Source organism: Pogoniulus pusillus, chromosome 15 (assembly GCF_015220805.1).
Source record: "Pogoniulus pusillus isolate bPogPus1 chromosome 15, bPogPus1.pri, whole genome shotgun sequence".
Taxonomy (NCBI): domain Eukaryota; kingdom Metazoa; phylum Chordata; class Aves; order Piciformes; family Lybiidae; genus Pogoniulus; species Pogoniulus pusillus.
The window spans coordinates 6646810-6663279 of NC_087278.1; the positions used below are offsets into that span (position 1 = coordinate 6646810).

General features: G+C 40.7%; 1 protein-coding gene across 1 annotated transcript in view; it reads right to left on the reverse strand.

The window, feature by feature from the left end:
* The window catches only part of GUCY2C (guanylate cyclase 2C), a 45191-nt gene that overhangs the window by 11834 nt on the left and 16887 nt on the right, over positions 1-16470 (reverse strand). The window contains exons 11-18 of the mRNA XM_064155095.1: positions 15043-15124; positions 12751-12856; positions 12433-12495; positions 11696-11767; positions 10722-10826; positions 9425-9511; positions 4840-4972; positions 2880-3017 (exon numbers count right to left, since the gene is read on the reverse strand). Coding sequence (XP_064011165.1) covers positions 2880-3017; positions 4840-4972; positions 9425-9511; positions 10722-10826; positions 11696-11767; positions 12433-12495; positions 12751-12856; positions 15043-15124 — 786 coding nt within the window. The remainder of the gene's footprint in view (positions 1-2879; positions 3018-4839; positions 4973-9424; positions 9512-10721; positions 10827-11695; positions 11768-12432; positions 12496-12750; positions 12857-15042; positions 15125-16470) is intronic.

The following is a 16470-nucleotide window of genomic DNA, read 5'->3' on the forward strand; positions in this document are numbered from 1 at the left end:
AGTTACAAAAGAGAAGCCATTTTTTACCTCAAGGAGAGAGAAAAAGAAACTGAAAGGGATCTGTAAGCAGGCATGAAACCTATTTATTAATAAAGTCTGATTACATTTGGGAGACAATTTTACTGAAGGAAGCATATAATGAGATGAGGAAGGTTTGTAATCATGATAGTATGTGCAAGCCTAGAGCAGCTTGGGATGTCTAAGCATGCCCAGTGTGCATGATCACCTTAAAAAGATGCAGTAGTTTCCAGATCTGTGGCAGAGAAATTACAGACTAGAGAAAGAGCAGAAGGAGACTTGAGTCTCCTAAATGCAGTGGAGTGCAGTGGAGAGACTGCTAAGAAGCCTTATATGGGCCAAGAGACAGAAGAATCTCTGTAAGTCTCACATATGCAGGAGGAATGTGTTTGATTTCCACACTGCACAAACCTGAAAGGGGAAGTAACAGCAGCTATTAGCAACACTGCAATTTGCCAGTGGCAAAAAGTAGTGGAACAAGGAGGCAGCTTGAGCTGAGTGTTGGTACGTGACAAGATTACCCAGTCTTGAGCAGTCAACACTGTTCCTACAGAAGAATGGAGCAACCAGCTGGCCTAGCAGCTGTCTCACAGAGAAGTCAATGAAGAAGACTATGACCCAGTTGCTTCTATCCATTAGAAATTCAGTTACATATTCCCACTGTCTTTGTGAAGTCTTGGAAGAACCAGCTGACAAGCTGTCCTAAAATATCAGTATTATGTCTTCTAACTTGTAGAGATTAACTTCTGAAGGCCTAACCATTGAAAGGCTTTCTGCAGGAGACTTAAAACCCAAATAAATCTAGCATGCAACAGGGACATTTCTTTGCCCATTGCCATTGACTCTAACTTGGTATTATTTTCCCTCTTTATCCTAGATATTTGTACATTAATGGTCATTCCAAGTTTGAACTGCTCTCTTCCAGAGTTAGATATGTCACAAACAAAATTCAAAGGTTTTTGAATAACTATGGTATGCTGTCTTGCTGCCTCAACTAGCTAATGAATGAATCCAGACATTTAAATGAGGAGCCACTTCAGCAATATATAATAGCACCCATTCCTTTCTGTTACATGGAATTTGATGACCTGCTCAAACTAGGCTGAACACATATATTCAAACTGCATAATCAAGAATAACACCAGAAGCCATTAGATCAGCAATATGTATATTTTACACACCTACAAATGCTTTTAAGGAAAAAACCTTGGGGGAAAAAGCAATCTCCTCACTGAATAGAAAACTTAACATTTCAAGTGAAGTGTACAAAGAAGATTTTGTTTGTAAAGTTACACTGAATCCAGACTTAGCAAGCAGACTTCAGGCCCAGTAAGTTTATTGCTGTCTTACTAAACATGCTGATATGTGTGACTATCAACAGCACTTAGAGCTGCTAAAAATCCTTGCAGTTGGCTGGATTAACCTAATGCTATTTGAAAGGGGCAGTCTTTGTAAAATCACAAATGCAGTATTAAGAAACAGGTCAAAGTTAAATCAAGGAAGCAGATTATGGCTGTGACAGCCAAGGTCAAACAGAGAGCAGTGAGGATGCCATCACATCTCAGAAGAGCCCAAAAACACTGTGTCTGAGGCACACTTAATAAACATTAACATAACACAGAAAGAATATAACTTTGCTTAATGAACATTTAAGAGAATGTGGTTTGTTATAAACATGCTTTTCAAATTAAAATGCACAATGAAGAGTATTTCTCTTTCCTTTCTCCATGTATTTTGGCAGTACTTGTAAAATCCATAAATCTGTGAGTATTGAATCATAGAATGGTCCAGGTGGGAAGGGACCTCCAAAGGTCATCTAGTCCAACTCTCCCCCACAGTCAGCAGGGACATCCTCAACTAGTCCAGGTTATACCCATCTCTTCCCAAGAAAAAGAAATATGAAGACTTCCTTTCTCTACCTTATCTTAAATGAAGTCCTGAAGAATTTACTTGAAGGAGTACAGGAATTTCTAACCTCTTTTAGGTCTATGCTTTTATTAAAGGGTTGGTGATGTGAAATACTGTGTTTCCCCAACATAAATTTACAATGCCTTAGGATGACAAATGTGCCCCAGAAGTTACTCTCAAATGTAGCTCAGGAAAAGAGCTATAAGGTTGTCTAGCTGCTGCTCTAGGTGCTTTAACAAATGTGAGGCAGGGAATGACTCAGAGGTAAAGGCAATGTCTAAACTTGTTGTTGGTAACTGTCACTAGGAAAATCCCAAACCCACACATGCTTTTATGTCAGTTCTAATAAATAATAATGCCTGGATTCTGGGAACTGAGATTGACTGAGCTGTTAGCCATTGAGAAACAATGTCACAGAATGCACAAAATGGTGTTTAATGGATGCACTTGGAGGAGTTGCTTTCTCTGACTAAAGTTAATTTTGACAGGCTTGTAGAAAATCTGAATGAGCAGTTTGTAAATGACAACTGTTCTTGTGTCATGCTGCTGAGTTTTTGTTGCTCTGTGTTGACACTGCTGATTTATGATGCCTCATATGAGCGAATTACTCTGTGTTGTGCACAACTCAGAAAAGAAAAACCTTTGTGGACTTTAAATGCTCCAGTTAGCCTGGACAGCATTGTATAATGTTAACTTATGTAATGCTGTGACCAAGGTGAGAAGGGAGGGAAAAGGGCAAGAAAACTCAATGCAAACTTTATTTAGAGAAAGAATAAGGACTCTTGCTCCCACAGTGAGGTCCTTCAAACAGGCACTTCATTCATGACAAAATGAAAGAAGCAGCCATTTAAACAGCTATCAGAGATAGTGCCCTTTACAAAATGTGGGGAATGGGCCAGTTACAGCTACACCATCTTGGAAGGCTGAAATGGAAGAGGAATTTGTGGCTATACCTTTGTTGTCCCAGCAGTGTCCCGTGTAGAAGGTCTCCTTGCGTAGGATGATTTCCTGGGCAATGATCCCGTAGCTGTACACATCACCCTTCTGAGATACATCAGCGTGACGGAGATGCTCAGGAGCTGTCCACAGGTCTGAAGATCCAGATGGCAGTGAGAGATGAGGTAAAGGGGAAGGGAGAGAAGAAAATGAAAAAGAGTGGCCCTTCTCAGAGCATCCATTCAGTATAATGATATTCCATTTTACTCTTTCTGTATCAAACCTAGAGCCCCCTGGTACTGTTTATCTCCTGGTTTAGCATTTTTTCTTAAGTAGCTTACATCAATACAGTTAGATAAACCTCTAATGTGGTGGTTTTCAATTGTCTGGTATTTGATGACCTTAGAGTTTTCCACTGTAGATGCAGACCCTCACACCTCCAGAAAAGTTATGGTTATTGGCAACGAACTTGCTTTTGTTAGCTGCCTTTCATGGGCATCCTAGTAAAAGTCAATGCATCTGTATAAGACCAAGGGATGCCAGTGCTAAAAAAAAAACAAAAAACAAACCAAATCAATCAACCAACCAACCAAAACAAAACAAAAAAACAAACTTGAGCCATAACTTTTTGAGTTAGATGCATGGAGTCTGTTACAGAAAACGCCAGATGAGAAGACTGTAATATTTCCTGGTGGCCTTTATATCATAAATCTCAATAATTCTCAAGTGCTTTTGAGTCTGACATAATATTATCTTATCATAACTACTTCTTTTCTACAGAAATGGTTAGTCTGTATTTCTAGTGCAGCAAGCACTATCATACCTCAAAACCAGGATGCTGCCATGGTGTGACAATTTGTTATGACATAGTGGTGATGTATCCTAACAGTGACCTGAACACAGTGACCCTGAAGATAGTGTTATGATAGCAGGCTGCAACATCCAGCCACAATGAGTCTATCATTTTCTTGTGAAATAGTAAGTTTTCTTCAAGAAAATAATAACCAGAAATTTTGAGGCTGCTTATAAGCACTGAAAGAAAAGAAATACATTACAATGTCATAATAATAAATATGACATTTGTCAAAGGAAGAATGAACAGAGCAGTTATATTCAGTGCACTTTTTGTACTCTTTTTTTAAGTTCTCATTGCTGCTCTTGAGCATCCTTGTGCCTGAATGGAGATTTTTTTTTTTCTCAATCCAGTTGCAGCCACATTGTCTCCTCAGACCATATATTGAAGTTATGGCCCAGTGCTGTGCTTACTACACCTCAAGCTCTACTATAGAGATTCAGATGACATCATTTCAGATAGACTCATCTTTTCATTCAAGTTCAGGTAAGAGGGAAAAGATGAGTAGAAAGGAATGCTGTATTTCACAGAACTATCCTATAAATGCGAGATAAATAGAGAATATAAAGAATATGATTCCAATCTGATTGAACACAGGTTTCTGCATTCCTTCCTGAGGAACAAAAAACATGAAGGTTATCATTGCATACCATTACAGATTTTTTTTAAGGTTGATCAGAGTCACAAGTGTTAATGTTTAAACTAAATTACAGAGCACTGTGTAACACGTGGATCTGATCAGTGACAAGATCATGCAGTACTTCCTTCACACAAGTTTAGCCTTACTCTTGAAGAGAGCTGTTTGCGTGGAAACATTGGATGCTGAAAAAGTTTCTTGCATCTCAGCCACATGTGAGATCTCTGGTTTGAGTTGAAAAATCCATCTTTCCATTCCTTCTCACTGATTTCTTTGTCAGCCTGCTAATGATTCTCTTTTACTGTGTTATTTAAGTTAAGAGAGTGTTTTCAGGTAACGTGTATGCTGGCTGCTACATGAAACAAAATCATATTGGATGTTTTGTGTTGTATACAATTTGTTAGTAGGCTCTGCTGGACTGTGAATATAAGAAAATTCTATTGGGTTGAAAACCATGAAGGAGATCCCAACTGGGTACTGGTTTTACCTTTCCTTGGAGGCAGAATCGAATTACATCCAAAATCGGTGATCTTCACTACCATGCGATTGTCTACTACACAGTTTGTGGATTTGAGTCGACCATGGACTTCAGTTTTGCTTGAGTGCAGATAGGACATCCCCTGTGGTTGATAATAAGAGAGGAAGAAAGCAAAACTACATGTGAGTCCCTCAGCTGTTAGCAGACTCCACAAAAATGTGAAGTATTACTGTAATATCCATCCAGGCAATTGCATGGCCCCCATCAGCAACTGATAATACACATATCACAATTCCTTGTCATGGAGGGAAACAAATATCTTACAGAGGAAACATTCCAAGATGACAGAAACAGTCAATGTTAAGATAGAAGGAGATGAATGATTAGAATGGTCATGTCATGGAAGACCATCCTTCCTCTTTGTTAACAAAAACTTTGGAAGAGCAGCTTGGGACTTTGATCAGAAGATTAGAACACAATTAAGCAACTAGTGAATTCATTGCCTCCCACAGAAGTTTTTATTTCAATGTCAATAAATGTTCTTTTCTAGTATATTTAGTACAGATTTGTTGCAATGTCACACAAAAGTGTGCTTCCAACTCTGTGTCTGTCAAATGGACACCATAGGTGGAGAGAGGCATTGCTCTTTCTGTCTGTATCCTCTTTGAAGATTACCATACCCCAGCGACTTCATTCAGAAGCACTGCAGCAGATCCTTCTCTGCAAAGCAGCAGGGTAAAGATGAGTCAATGCAGTGTGTTAAATGGTGCACTAAAGCTTAAATAAGGCTTAGAAGCTCTCTTCTAGCCTGACTGATGATGATTTTCTCTCTACCAATCAATAGAGATGACGTATCCACGAGCTAAAGTTGGAAGTGGCCACCATGAGGACTGCCAGACACAGTCTCATCTCTATTTCCTGAGATTCAGAGTCTTGACTCACAACACACACACAGGTGTGTAACTTGTCCCTTTTTACTCATCACTTCCAAATTCATCTCATTTAGTCTAAAATGCTCAGATAGAGTGCAATACATGAGAAGGGGCCAGCACTGAGGCATAGCAGGAAAAGAACATTAGTAAAGTGGGTGTAGACCAAAGAAGGAAGTAGGTATGCTAATTTGCACCCTCTTGCTATTATTTATTCTGTTTCAGCTCTTTCTTCTGAGCTACTTAAGATCATTATCTACTTATAGCCTACTGCTGGTTGGTTCTCATCCTATAGTCCTCTTTCCTATAGCTCAGTATGTAAAGTGCAACCTATATTCTGGAAGCATAATCTATGTTCTGGAAGCCAGAACAGGTATGTCATGTCTGTTTACTTTGTTGTCTGAGTGGTCTTCCACTTCAACTCTTATGTGGAAAGCTCATCTTCCTGTATGATAGCTGATAGATAGAGTTTAATCAGGATTACATAGCTCATGTGGTCATGAATATACTGTATGATATGCTGGATTTTTCTCTCCAAATGCTGGATACCTGTAAGTGGGGAGACAGAGCAGCAAATACTACAAGAGATCACAGAGACGAGCTGAGCTTTGAACACTGCAGATGTCTGAGACACAAGGACGCTGCAAGAGATGCAATCCCTGGAGAATGTTGTTGGACTGGTTATCCTAGACCTATCCACACCATGCCAAAATTTTACAAAGATGGTGCATACTATATCCAAAGAACACAGTTCTTGATTAGACAGTTTTTATTATGCAGTCCTGATGACACTATCCAGGATGTTTTGCCTGCTGTAGCTCCTATTTCCTCCAGCTGTGCTTTCTTCCAGATCCTGCTTTCATCAGCCAGGAAATATGCCCATCACTACAGCAGAATTCCCAATAAGTTTTGGCATCAAGCAGCAGGCAAATGTACTGCTGATTTCCTTATACCAGGAACAATTTAACAATTTCTGGAGGCAGAAGTCCTATAGATGTGTCTGATAAAAATTTCCTCTTTCCTTCCAGCTATCCTATTCACCTGTCCAAAAAACACAGAACCTACTAAGAGCCCATAATGTGTTTTTCAAAAAGTATAATGACTTTCAGTGTAATAATCCTAAATCCATGAGGTATTATTGTAATCTCTGCTCTGAAGCTTGGAAATTTTAGTTCTGACTGAGAAGCCTTTTCCTGACACAATGCATGAATATTGCAATCCCTTGCACAACATCCTGCAGCAGCTCCTCATTTAATAAATAGTGTTGCAACAACAGTCTGTGCACTATTAACTGCAAGGCTTGATTACTGCAATTCCTTCTTAGCAGACCTTTCATCAGAGCTCTTTGGTCACATGTAGCCAAATCCATACAGCTACAGGTGGTGCCATCAAACCTAGAGACATTAAATATAGAAGGGAAAAAAAAGAAAGGTAAAACCCAGAAACTGTAACAGATTTAGAGCTTCCTCTTTGCCTACCCCACCACCTCCAATGGCCTAGAGGCTGTTCTGAGAGTAGTCACTACTTAGCTAACTGTACCAGGGAACAGATATGATCCAATCTCTGTTCAGAAACACTGACGCAGCAGCTTCTGTGCCAGATGAAAAGTAAGCAAAGGCCAAGGACTGTATGGACAATAGTCAAAGCAGGGTGTAGGGTGTGGAGAGAGAAAAGCTGCGGTTTAGCCCCAACCAGCAAGTGAGCACCACACAGTTGCTCACTCACTGCTCTTTTCCTTGTGGTGGGACGAGGGGGAGAATCAGAAAAAAACAGGTAAAACTCATGGTTGAGATAAGAAAGGTAATGAAAAAGAAGAGAACAAAAAGAGAAATAGACTGCAAGAAAAAGAAGTGATGCACAGTGGAATTGCTCACCACCTACTGGTTGATGCTGAAGCAGCAATTCCACCCTCTGAGGCAACTCCCCATTTCTTTACAGGGCATAATGTCCTAAGGTATGAGCAGCATCCAGCAAAACCTGGGGCTGTGCTGCCTTCTGCCCAGCTGTGTGCCCTCAGAGACTCCTTGGCCTCATGCTACCCAGGTTTGTCACAGGAGGCCAAAGGAACTAAAGGAGCTGGTCACAGGAATTTTAACAACCTGAAGAGATAAGACTGGGCTTTAAAAGAACAGGTACTAAGATGAGAGGAACTGGAGCTGAAAGGCCATGAAGTGATTTATGCAAAGTAAGAAGCCATTCAAGTGAAAATGGACAGGGTGCCTGGAGGTTGGGAAGCTATGATTTGGGAAAAGCATTACAACAATTTCATGGAGATGTCTAAGTGCCACAAGGTTCACTACAGTGTCAGGCCAAGCAATAGGAGAGGCTGGCAGATCATCCAAATGATGATCCTGGTATTCCTAGCTACATACAAGTTTCCAGGAAGCTTTTGTGAACCATCTCTACTAATGTGGCTGATAGTGCTCAGAGCCACCCATCCTCAGATGCCATGTCCCCGTTACCAGCAGTGCAGTGAATGACTGGTTGTGAAGTCCAGATCCTAGTGCAGCCACTGGGCAGTTGGTCACTCCCTTCAGAGGGACTGGGATTTCTCTCTCCTTCTACTACTAGTTCCTGTGTTCTACAGAAACATCTGAATGCAAACTGCAAAGGGTTAAAAAATACCCTGGATTTTAATATGCTGTAAGGAAGGGGAACTCCACTGCAGCTACTTAAAGTGAAACTTAATGCTGATGTTAACAGAACTTGGAAGCCATTAACAAGGCCAACAAACTGTGACAGTTTGGATTAAGGGAGTTTTAATAAAGAGCAAGATTTTCAATATCTCTTTGGAACAGACACAGTGAAGTCATTCATCATGGAAACCAAATTTGAACTGATGCATGCAGAGAAATGGGAGGACCATCCAACTGTAAACCAGCCACAGGAAGAGGAGAGCAGTTGAGCCCTAGCAAAAAGGCAGAGAGAATTCTCGTGTTACCTGCAGAGGTGCAATGAATTATTATACCTGTGATTTATAAAGGCTCCTTAACTGCCAACTAAACAGATATGTCTGTAATGTAGAACAGAAATTCCTTTAAAATGCCCATTGAGTCTTTCTACCATGAGGACCTAAAATGAAAAGATCTGTTTGAAAGCTACTGAAAAACAGTCTTGGTTTCTGCACAAGATTAATTTCTTCTCTCTCAAACTGCCCAAAATAGGTAGTTATAGTGAGAAACTGGAGTTTCTCACTCTAGTGAGTGAACAACTCAGAATGCAAAGTGATCTGTGTGTTTAGAAAAAGTTGATCCCATCTCTGGATAAAAGGAGAATAATTCCATCGTTGGGAAAAACACAGTTTTCCTTTGTATGCCTCACCTGAGGCCAGAGGGCAGTGTGTTTTGAAGGTCTTGTGACTGTACAAGCCCTGCTAATCAGAGCCACTGCTCAGGAGTTTGTAATCCTCTGGTCTTTAGTCGACATTTCTTTGTGGCATACTTTGTTTATAAGTAGCCAAACACCAGCTCTGGACCCTATTTCCTCCTTCAGTGTGAGAACCACTGGCTCCTCCTGTCTCATGTATCTGTCCTCATGAAAGAAATAGTGGAAGAGCATACAGCTCTATCAAGGAAAGGAGATCTTGAAAGCTGCTTATCTCCAGAGGATGAGTTTTGCAAGACACGACAGGTTGATTAACATCGCACTGTCAGCAGCCTGCTTACCTTGGCAATATCATACATGACAGAGACTTTAAATTCCCAATCCATGAACGTGCCATCAGGGTAGGAGATTTTATCATTTAAAACATCCTGTCAAAAGAAGAAAAGAATTGTTCTAAGCTACTTTAGGGAAAAAGCAGAAGATGGAATTTGAGTACCTAATTTGCATAGTATTTCAACCAGCATCTGAAAGAGGTAGCTCTTTACTTCTTATAGGGAGTACTTGCAGTAGAACACTAGGGCAGGAGCTGAGTCAGAAAATAGGGAATATTAAATATATTTTAGGTTTACACAGTGCTAGGAGGTTGGAGACTCCAGAAAAGAGGGGTTTGTGTAAATAAGGGTAAATTGTGAATTTGCTCTTAAAGCTGAGCCTTTAATAAAGTCAAATAGCTGAGACAGAAACGGGCAAGGCATGCAAGAGGAAGAGAGGAATTTCTGTGTTTTGTGCTCACAGTCCATTTTGTAGCAATTTACTCATGGCCTTATTAGATCAAAGTAGACTGTTCCTTTATCTTAACGTGCCAGGCATTTACAGTTCATCCAGCCACTGTGATTTCCGATGCTAAAAGTAAACATCCATGAGTATGCCAGTTTACAAGAAAAGAGCTAGAGCTCTTATTTTGCTGTGGGGTGTTTGTTCCAGAGACCACTGCTACTGATGAGTCTTTGTATGAGCTCAGAAGCAGAGACAATGTGTGCCTGCAGAAGAGCTGACACCATTATTTCTTGATGATTAGCACTGAAATAATCTTTCCATAACTTTTGCCAGTCATCAATATATGATTTCTTTTTATAAACAAAAATTAAGGGCTGTTGTCCCTTACAGCACAGGATTTGCCATATTTCAGGCTCAAACTGTAAATGTTTGTGCCTTGTTAATACAGAATATATTCTTTTCTCTATCCTTTCATGCCCTGAGGGAACTGTGGGGTCCACAAAGGCACCAGCAGAGACAACAGCTCTGAAAATAAAGATGTTATATCTTACATGCTCCCAGTAGGGGACACAGTACAAGTACTGGCTGCTGCCTGGCCAGAGCTCTCCTGTACTCTTCCTTGATCTCACCTCACTTCATCTTTTGGCTGCTGAGAACCACTGAAGTGGTGGCAGCCACATGAGTACCAGGGGAAAGCTGGTGAGAACTAAGCAAGGGAGAAGAAACTCCAAGTCAGAAATCTGTTGCCAGTTGCTCAGTCTATGGCTGCTGCATGAAGGTCAGAGACACAGAAAAGGGGACTTTTTTCACACTTGGAAATGTTATAATTTGGGGTGGAGGGAGACCTGCAAAATTTTTTACCCGCAGAGAACCTCTTTCACAGTACTCAATCACTCCAAAGATCATGGTGTCTATCTTCACAGTGCCGTAGAACTTGGTCAGGTTGTAATAATCAATCTGTAGGAGCTAGAACAGAAACATTACATCTGTTTTTAAAAGCAATCGTTGTAGGTACAGAACCATGAGTCAAGAATGCTTGTGTGCGGTGGCTTTTTATCTCAGGCCCTGATAAGATGTATGAGTTTCCTTTAAACCAATGTGTACAAAGGCAATGAGTACACTTGAAGACATCTGTCATTCCAGAGCCTTCTGGGCATTAAGGAGGTAAGAGGGGCTGCTGTTTCGATACTGCAGTTCCAGAGCCCTTTATTGCCTGTCTGCTCAAACCTCCCAGTTAACCAAAATATCCATTGTGAGTGACAGAATGTGGTGAATCAGTCGGTAAATAAGCAAGTAATAAAAGTTTAACAGTGCTGCATGGTTTTATGGACTTTGTCCATTTATACAGACAGCTACAGTTTACCTTGAGATATTTTGAGAGCTTATTGAATTCACAGTGTAGCTGTGTTATGTAAAAAGAAAAACTATTCATTCAAAAAAGAGGTAGTACTGCAGCCAAATTCATCTCCTATGCTGGAAGAATCTGCGTGCACAAGTCAGCAGAGAGTTACTTAGAAAGAACTGCAGTTGGCATTCAGCAATAAGATATAAATACAGCATCCCTCTACTGATGAATTAACATGATTTGAGCAAAAGGAGTGCATTTCCTTTTAGTGTCAGATATAAAAAGGTAGTTAGCAAGGCCATATGACAGGGCCTGAGTTACTTCATCCATCCTTAGCTTCACTGGCATACAGTTCAGACTGCGAGAAAGTTCATCAAGCAATATCCTCTGAAAAACTCTTTACCCACCCACCTCACAAATATGCACAAGCACATGGCTACTGGAGTTGACAGTAGAAAGCAATTATTTCACCCTTGCACTCTCCAGTTACCTTGTTCAGTTCTATTTTTTGCTTCTCTGAGAAATTACCATCACTGTTTTTGAGATCTTTTAGGATCACCACCTGAAGAAAAAATACCAGTGGGGGGGAAAAAGAAATCATAGCTTTAGTATAATTAATTCTTCTTTCCTGAGAGATGTCCATACAAAGAAATACTCTAGAAACATCTGCCTGCTGCTTTGTTGGAGTTTCAGTGAACCAGCTAATAAGTAACAGAGTTATATATCCCTCAAAAGATTTCTCAAGTAGATATGAACTATTTAGAACTGTCAACATAAATGCACCTCATTTGGTCAAACAGCTCTGTGGAATGTACAGGACCTGCCATGTAAATGGCCTGTCCTCCATTAATCTGTTCATCTCTTCAGTGCCAAAATATATTGCATTTCTGATCCTTCTTTTTCTGCTACAGCACCTCTGGACTAGGCTAGGGCTTCATGGAACCTAATATATTGTCTTCTACCAGTAGGCAAGGTGAAGAGCACCTGATAGAATCACAGAATGGTCTCCAAAGGTCATCTAGTCCAACACCCCTGCAGTCAGCAGAGGCATCCTCAACTATACCAGGTTAGACCACCTTAGATAGAGAATGAATGGCTTATTCCTTCCATAAGATCGAGTCATTTTGCAAGATCAAGGGAAACAGAATTCTTTCTGGAGGGAAATGATCTCCCAGGAAGAGCGCTCCTGAACCAAAGAAGGGAGCATGAACACCGCAGTCAGGTCACCTTCTTGTCATATTTGCCTTGGCGCAGTCTCTGGGTGGTGTCACGTCTCTTATCTTCGTCGATCTGAGAACAAAGAAGAATAATTAACATGCAATTATCACCTACTCCCCACTTGCCAGGTCCAGAGAGATAAGCAATGTCATTGTGTGCCACAGAGAAGCACAATACTTTCTTTTTCTTCAGTATAGTGCATGAGGGTTAAAGGAATTTAACTGAGCCATAGCCTGCATTGCAGACAGAGCATGTCAACGCCCTATCTTCGATAGTCCTTAAAAGATAGAATCCAGAGCCCAGCTTTGGGCATCATGCTTCTCTTACCTTCAGACTAACGTGACTTGTCTCACTGGTCTCCAGAGGCAAAATTTCCTCAGGTGGTATATGGGACCATTTCTTCCACCGGCGCTCATTATCTCTCCTGTACTTCCTGCAAAACAAGTGAACAGAATATCCTCCCACTGAGCTGAAACCCACAACAGGAGATTAGGACAGGGAAGCTTCTAGTGACAGGGTGGCAAGACTTAAGTACAAGCACTGTGGCTCCCATATAGCTTTCCAGTTTGAGGCTGATCTAATTCCCCTAGCTTTGGGAAAACCTAAACGCTCCTTCACTTCTGAAGACCTAGCAGAAGGACAGAACACACTCTGCAGAGCAACTGCTAGATACATTGCCAGAGTCTCAAGGCAGGGCAGAACAATTTAAAGCACAAAAGGCCATCTGAGTTTTATATAGTTTCTTCTTCCATGCTATTGAATGTACTCTGAAGGGAGCTCCCACAAACAAATGCAAGCCAAAGGAAGTCCTGCCATCAACACTGGACACAGTAAGACCTGGTGTGACTACAGGAGAAATACAAGAGATGAGATGGGGCTTTGTGGATGTCTCTTGTATTCTGCAGATTTTGTAAAAATTAGGGAAAAGCCTTTGGAAGAGGGAGGAGAAAACTACTACCCCTCTTGCAGAATTTAGCTTAGAGCAATTAGTACTAGCAAGTTACTTACTTGTGCAAGTCCTTCCTCTATTAACAACAAAAAGAAACGCAATCCAAACCACAGGACTGACTGGAGAGACTGCAGAAGAATCCTAACACAGTGATGACTGCTAGCAAATGCTCCAAATGGGAGATCCCATAGTATGGACTAATAACATAAATGTTCCCTTTTCAAATATATTTTAAGGCATATATGTATAAGAGGGAGGGCAACAGCTGCAGTAAAAACATTTTCTCAGTTCAGTCTCATGAGCTATGCTGTATTACCAGGATGCACTGCAGTTCAACTGGCTCATGATTAAGTACAAATCAACATGAATTAAAATCTGCTGAGCCTAAGATGTATTTTTATGTATTTTTCAGGTGTTTCCCTTTTTACTTAGCAGTTAGAACAATGCAAGGAGTTGTAGGATAGTTCAAGCATCCTAGAAACTTTGGAGATAAAGAAGGAATAATGAGGCTTTCTGGTTGTCTTTACAGCTGAGTTTCTCTTCATGTTAGGAGACAACCTTACATAGCAATTATAGTTCAGAACTTTGGTGTTGTTTCAGCAGTAAAAGGGCAAATTTTAGTCTAAAATATCCCTTTTTAATATAAATCTTTTCTATTTTATATACCTCTTCTGTATTTGATACTTGGGAATAGTACAGTGATCTGCATACATTAATAATGTACTCATCTAAGCAGAATCTTAGATTTTATTCATCTGCAGGTAGGGCAGGATATAGAACCTTTTACAACAAGTCTTTAGGCATTTTTTAATCAATTGTTACAGCATTTACACACTTTACCTCCTTATATGTTAATGCTTAGATGTGGCAATATTTAGCCCTTCCATTTCTTTAGTACAGCTGGATGTGTAAGAGTTGTGTATCTCCATTTTTGATCTTTCCCTTAGGAAAAGCTTTAGTTACTAAGACAGCTTGGCCCATGCAGAATAAGAGACCTTGAGTTTGATGTGCTTCTAATCAAGTTTAAAAACTTAATCTTTTTTGCTTAAGTCCTAATTTTCTCACTCTTTTCTGAAGTTCTCTGATATACAGAAAGGAGGGATGCTGAGCTACTAAAACAGATGCACAAGCAAGGCATTTTTTAAAACAAATATGAAAGAAACCCATATTTTGGAAATGGAGTGGCATTTCTTCTAGCAATTGGAGACATCCCTGACTTCTGTTTCTGCTTGTTCCATCGTGATAAAGCTTGATCATGTTTTATCATGATGTTTTGACTCCTACAGTGACTCAAGACAAATATTTCCTTCTAGATTGGACTTTTATGATGCCAATAGATTAAAGAAACATAAGTGAACCCCAAGCAAGCTAAAGATTTACAGTGTAAGTTGAAAAGGTCTGAAGACTGGTCTGAGTTGTACCCCTCTGTGTATGGCTAGGAATCAGAGCACCTGAAAAATCTCCGAGGCTTGCTGCATCTTCTCTCATGATTATTAACCTGACAAAACAACGCTGTGGATGCAAACACAGATTGGCATCTACAGAAGAGTTCACTCTGAGGGCAACCACTCAGGTATAAGCTAATGAAAGGCTCTTCAAGGAGAAATTAAAGGCATTGCCCTAGTAGGAAAACTATTCAAGGAGGAACAAAATGTCAAAGAGGTTGGTACCTTAGAACCAGCAAAGAGATGATCAGAACCAGAATCACAATTACCGTGAGCGTGAAAACAGCAATAGTCAAGATGTGTGGGCCTGCAGAAAAGAAAAACTGACAAGTAAACATCTCAACAGAGGATGGTAAACATTCTAAGAAATTAAATACATTACCCTCACCCATACACGTGCAAGTCACAGAAGCTGTGCAGGGATATTCTTTGGTGACATCCAAATTGAGAGGCTTTGGTAAAGCCAAGCACTGTGCCTCTTTCACTGCAGAATGAAGCATGACCCAGAAGAGCAGTGGCAGCAGTGCAGTCTTGCATCCTCACCTGAGGCATGGGCTCTCTATAGGGACACCCATCTGGGAGGTGAATTAAGAGCACTGAATCTCACCTCAGCTCAGCAGCAGCTCCTAGGTGTTCTTCTCTTTAGAAATACACTAGGATAGTCCAGGAATAAAGCTAACTTTTACCAGTAACTATGTTTTATATAATGAACTAGCCAAACTTCTCCCTGTAATAACTTCCTAAGAGTGAATGGCAGAGGCAGACCTTCCGTACAACTCTCAGGGGGATAGAGATGTAAATAGGGAAGCAGCTGATTTGAAATCGGAGTCACTGAATGGCAGGAAACATTGTTTGCCCTCAGTCTACCCAGGGCTTACTACAAAATGGGCTGCTCAGTGGCTCCTTTGGATAACCCTTTGTCTGAAATAGGGAACAAGACTTTGATCCCTACTGGTTTTATCATTAAGCATAATACTCAGTGATAACTTCCTGATTCAGACTGTGCAACGTTTGTCATACACTGCTTTGAACCTGAATTTTCCACAACTACCCATACCTTCATGACCCAGACCATCACCTGAAGCTTTCACCCAGAATTGCAGCAGATACAGAGTGTAGCCACTTGTGGATTCAAAAGGCATTTCTTGCAAGAATTTGTTATCCAAGAAGAGGTCAGACTGTTAAACATTTCACATCTGGGTTCTCCCCTTATTGGCCCAGTTATTTAAAGTCATTCTGTGGTTGTTATAGGCAGAGCTTTGGAGCCTGTGAACTCTATTCTGAACATTTCTGTGTTGGGATGAGAAGTGCTGCTGAGTGGACTGTACTTAGAATCATAGAATCACAGAACTAACCAGGTTGGAAGAGACCTACAAGGTCATCCAGTCCAACCTAACACCCAGCCCTAGCCAATCAACTCATCCAGTCTTTTCTTGAGCACCTCCAGCGACAGTGACTCCACCACCTCTCTGGGCAGCCCATTCCAATGCCAATCACTCTCTCTGGCAACAACTTCCTCCTAACATCCAGCCTATACTTCTCCTGGCACAACTTGAGACTGCGTCCCCATGTTCTGTTGCTGGTTGCCTGGCAGAAGAGACCAACCCCTACTTGGCTACTGCCTCCCTTCAGGTAGTTGTAGACAGCAAAGAG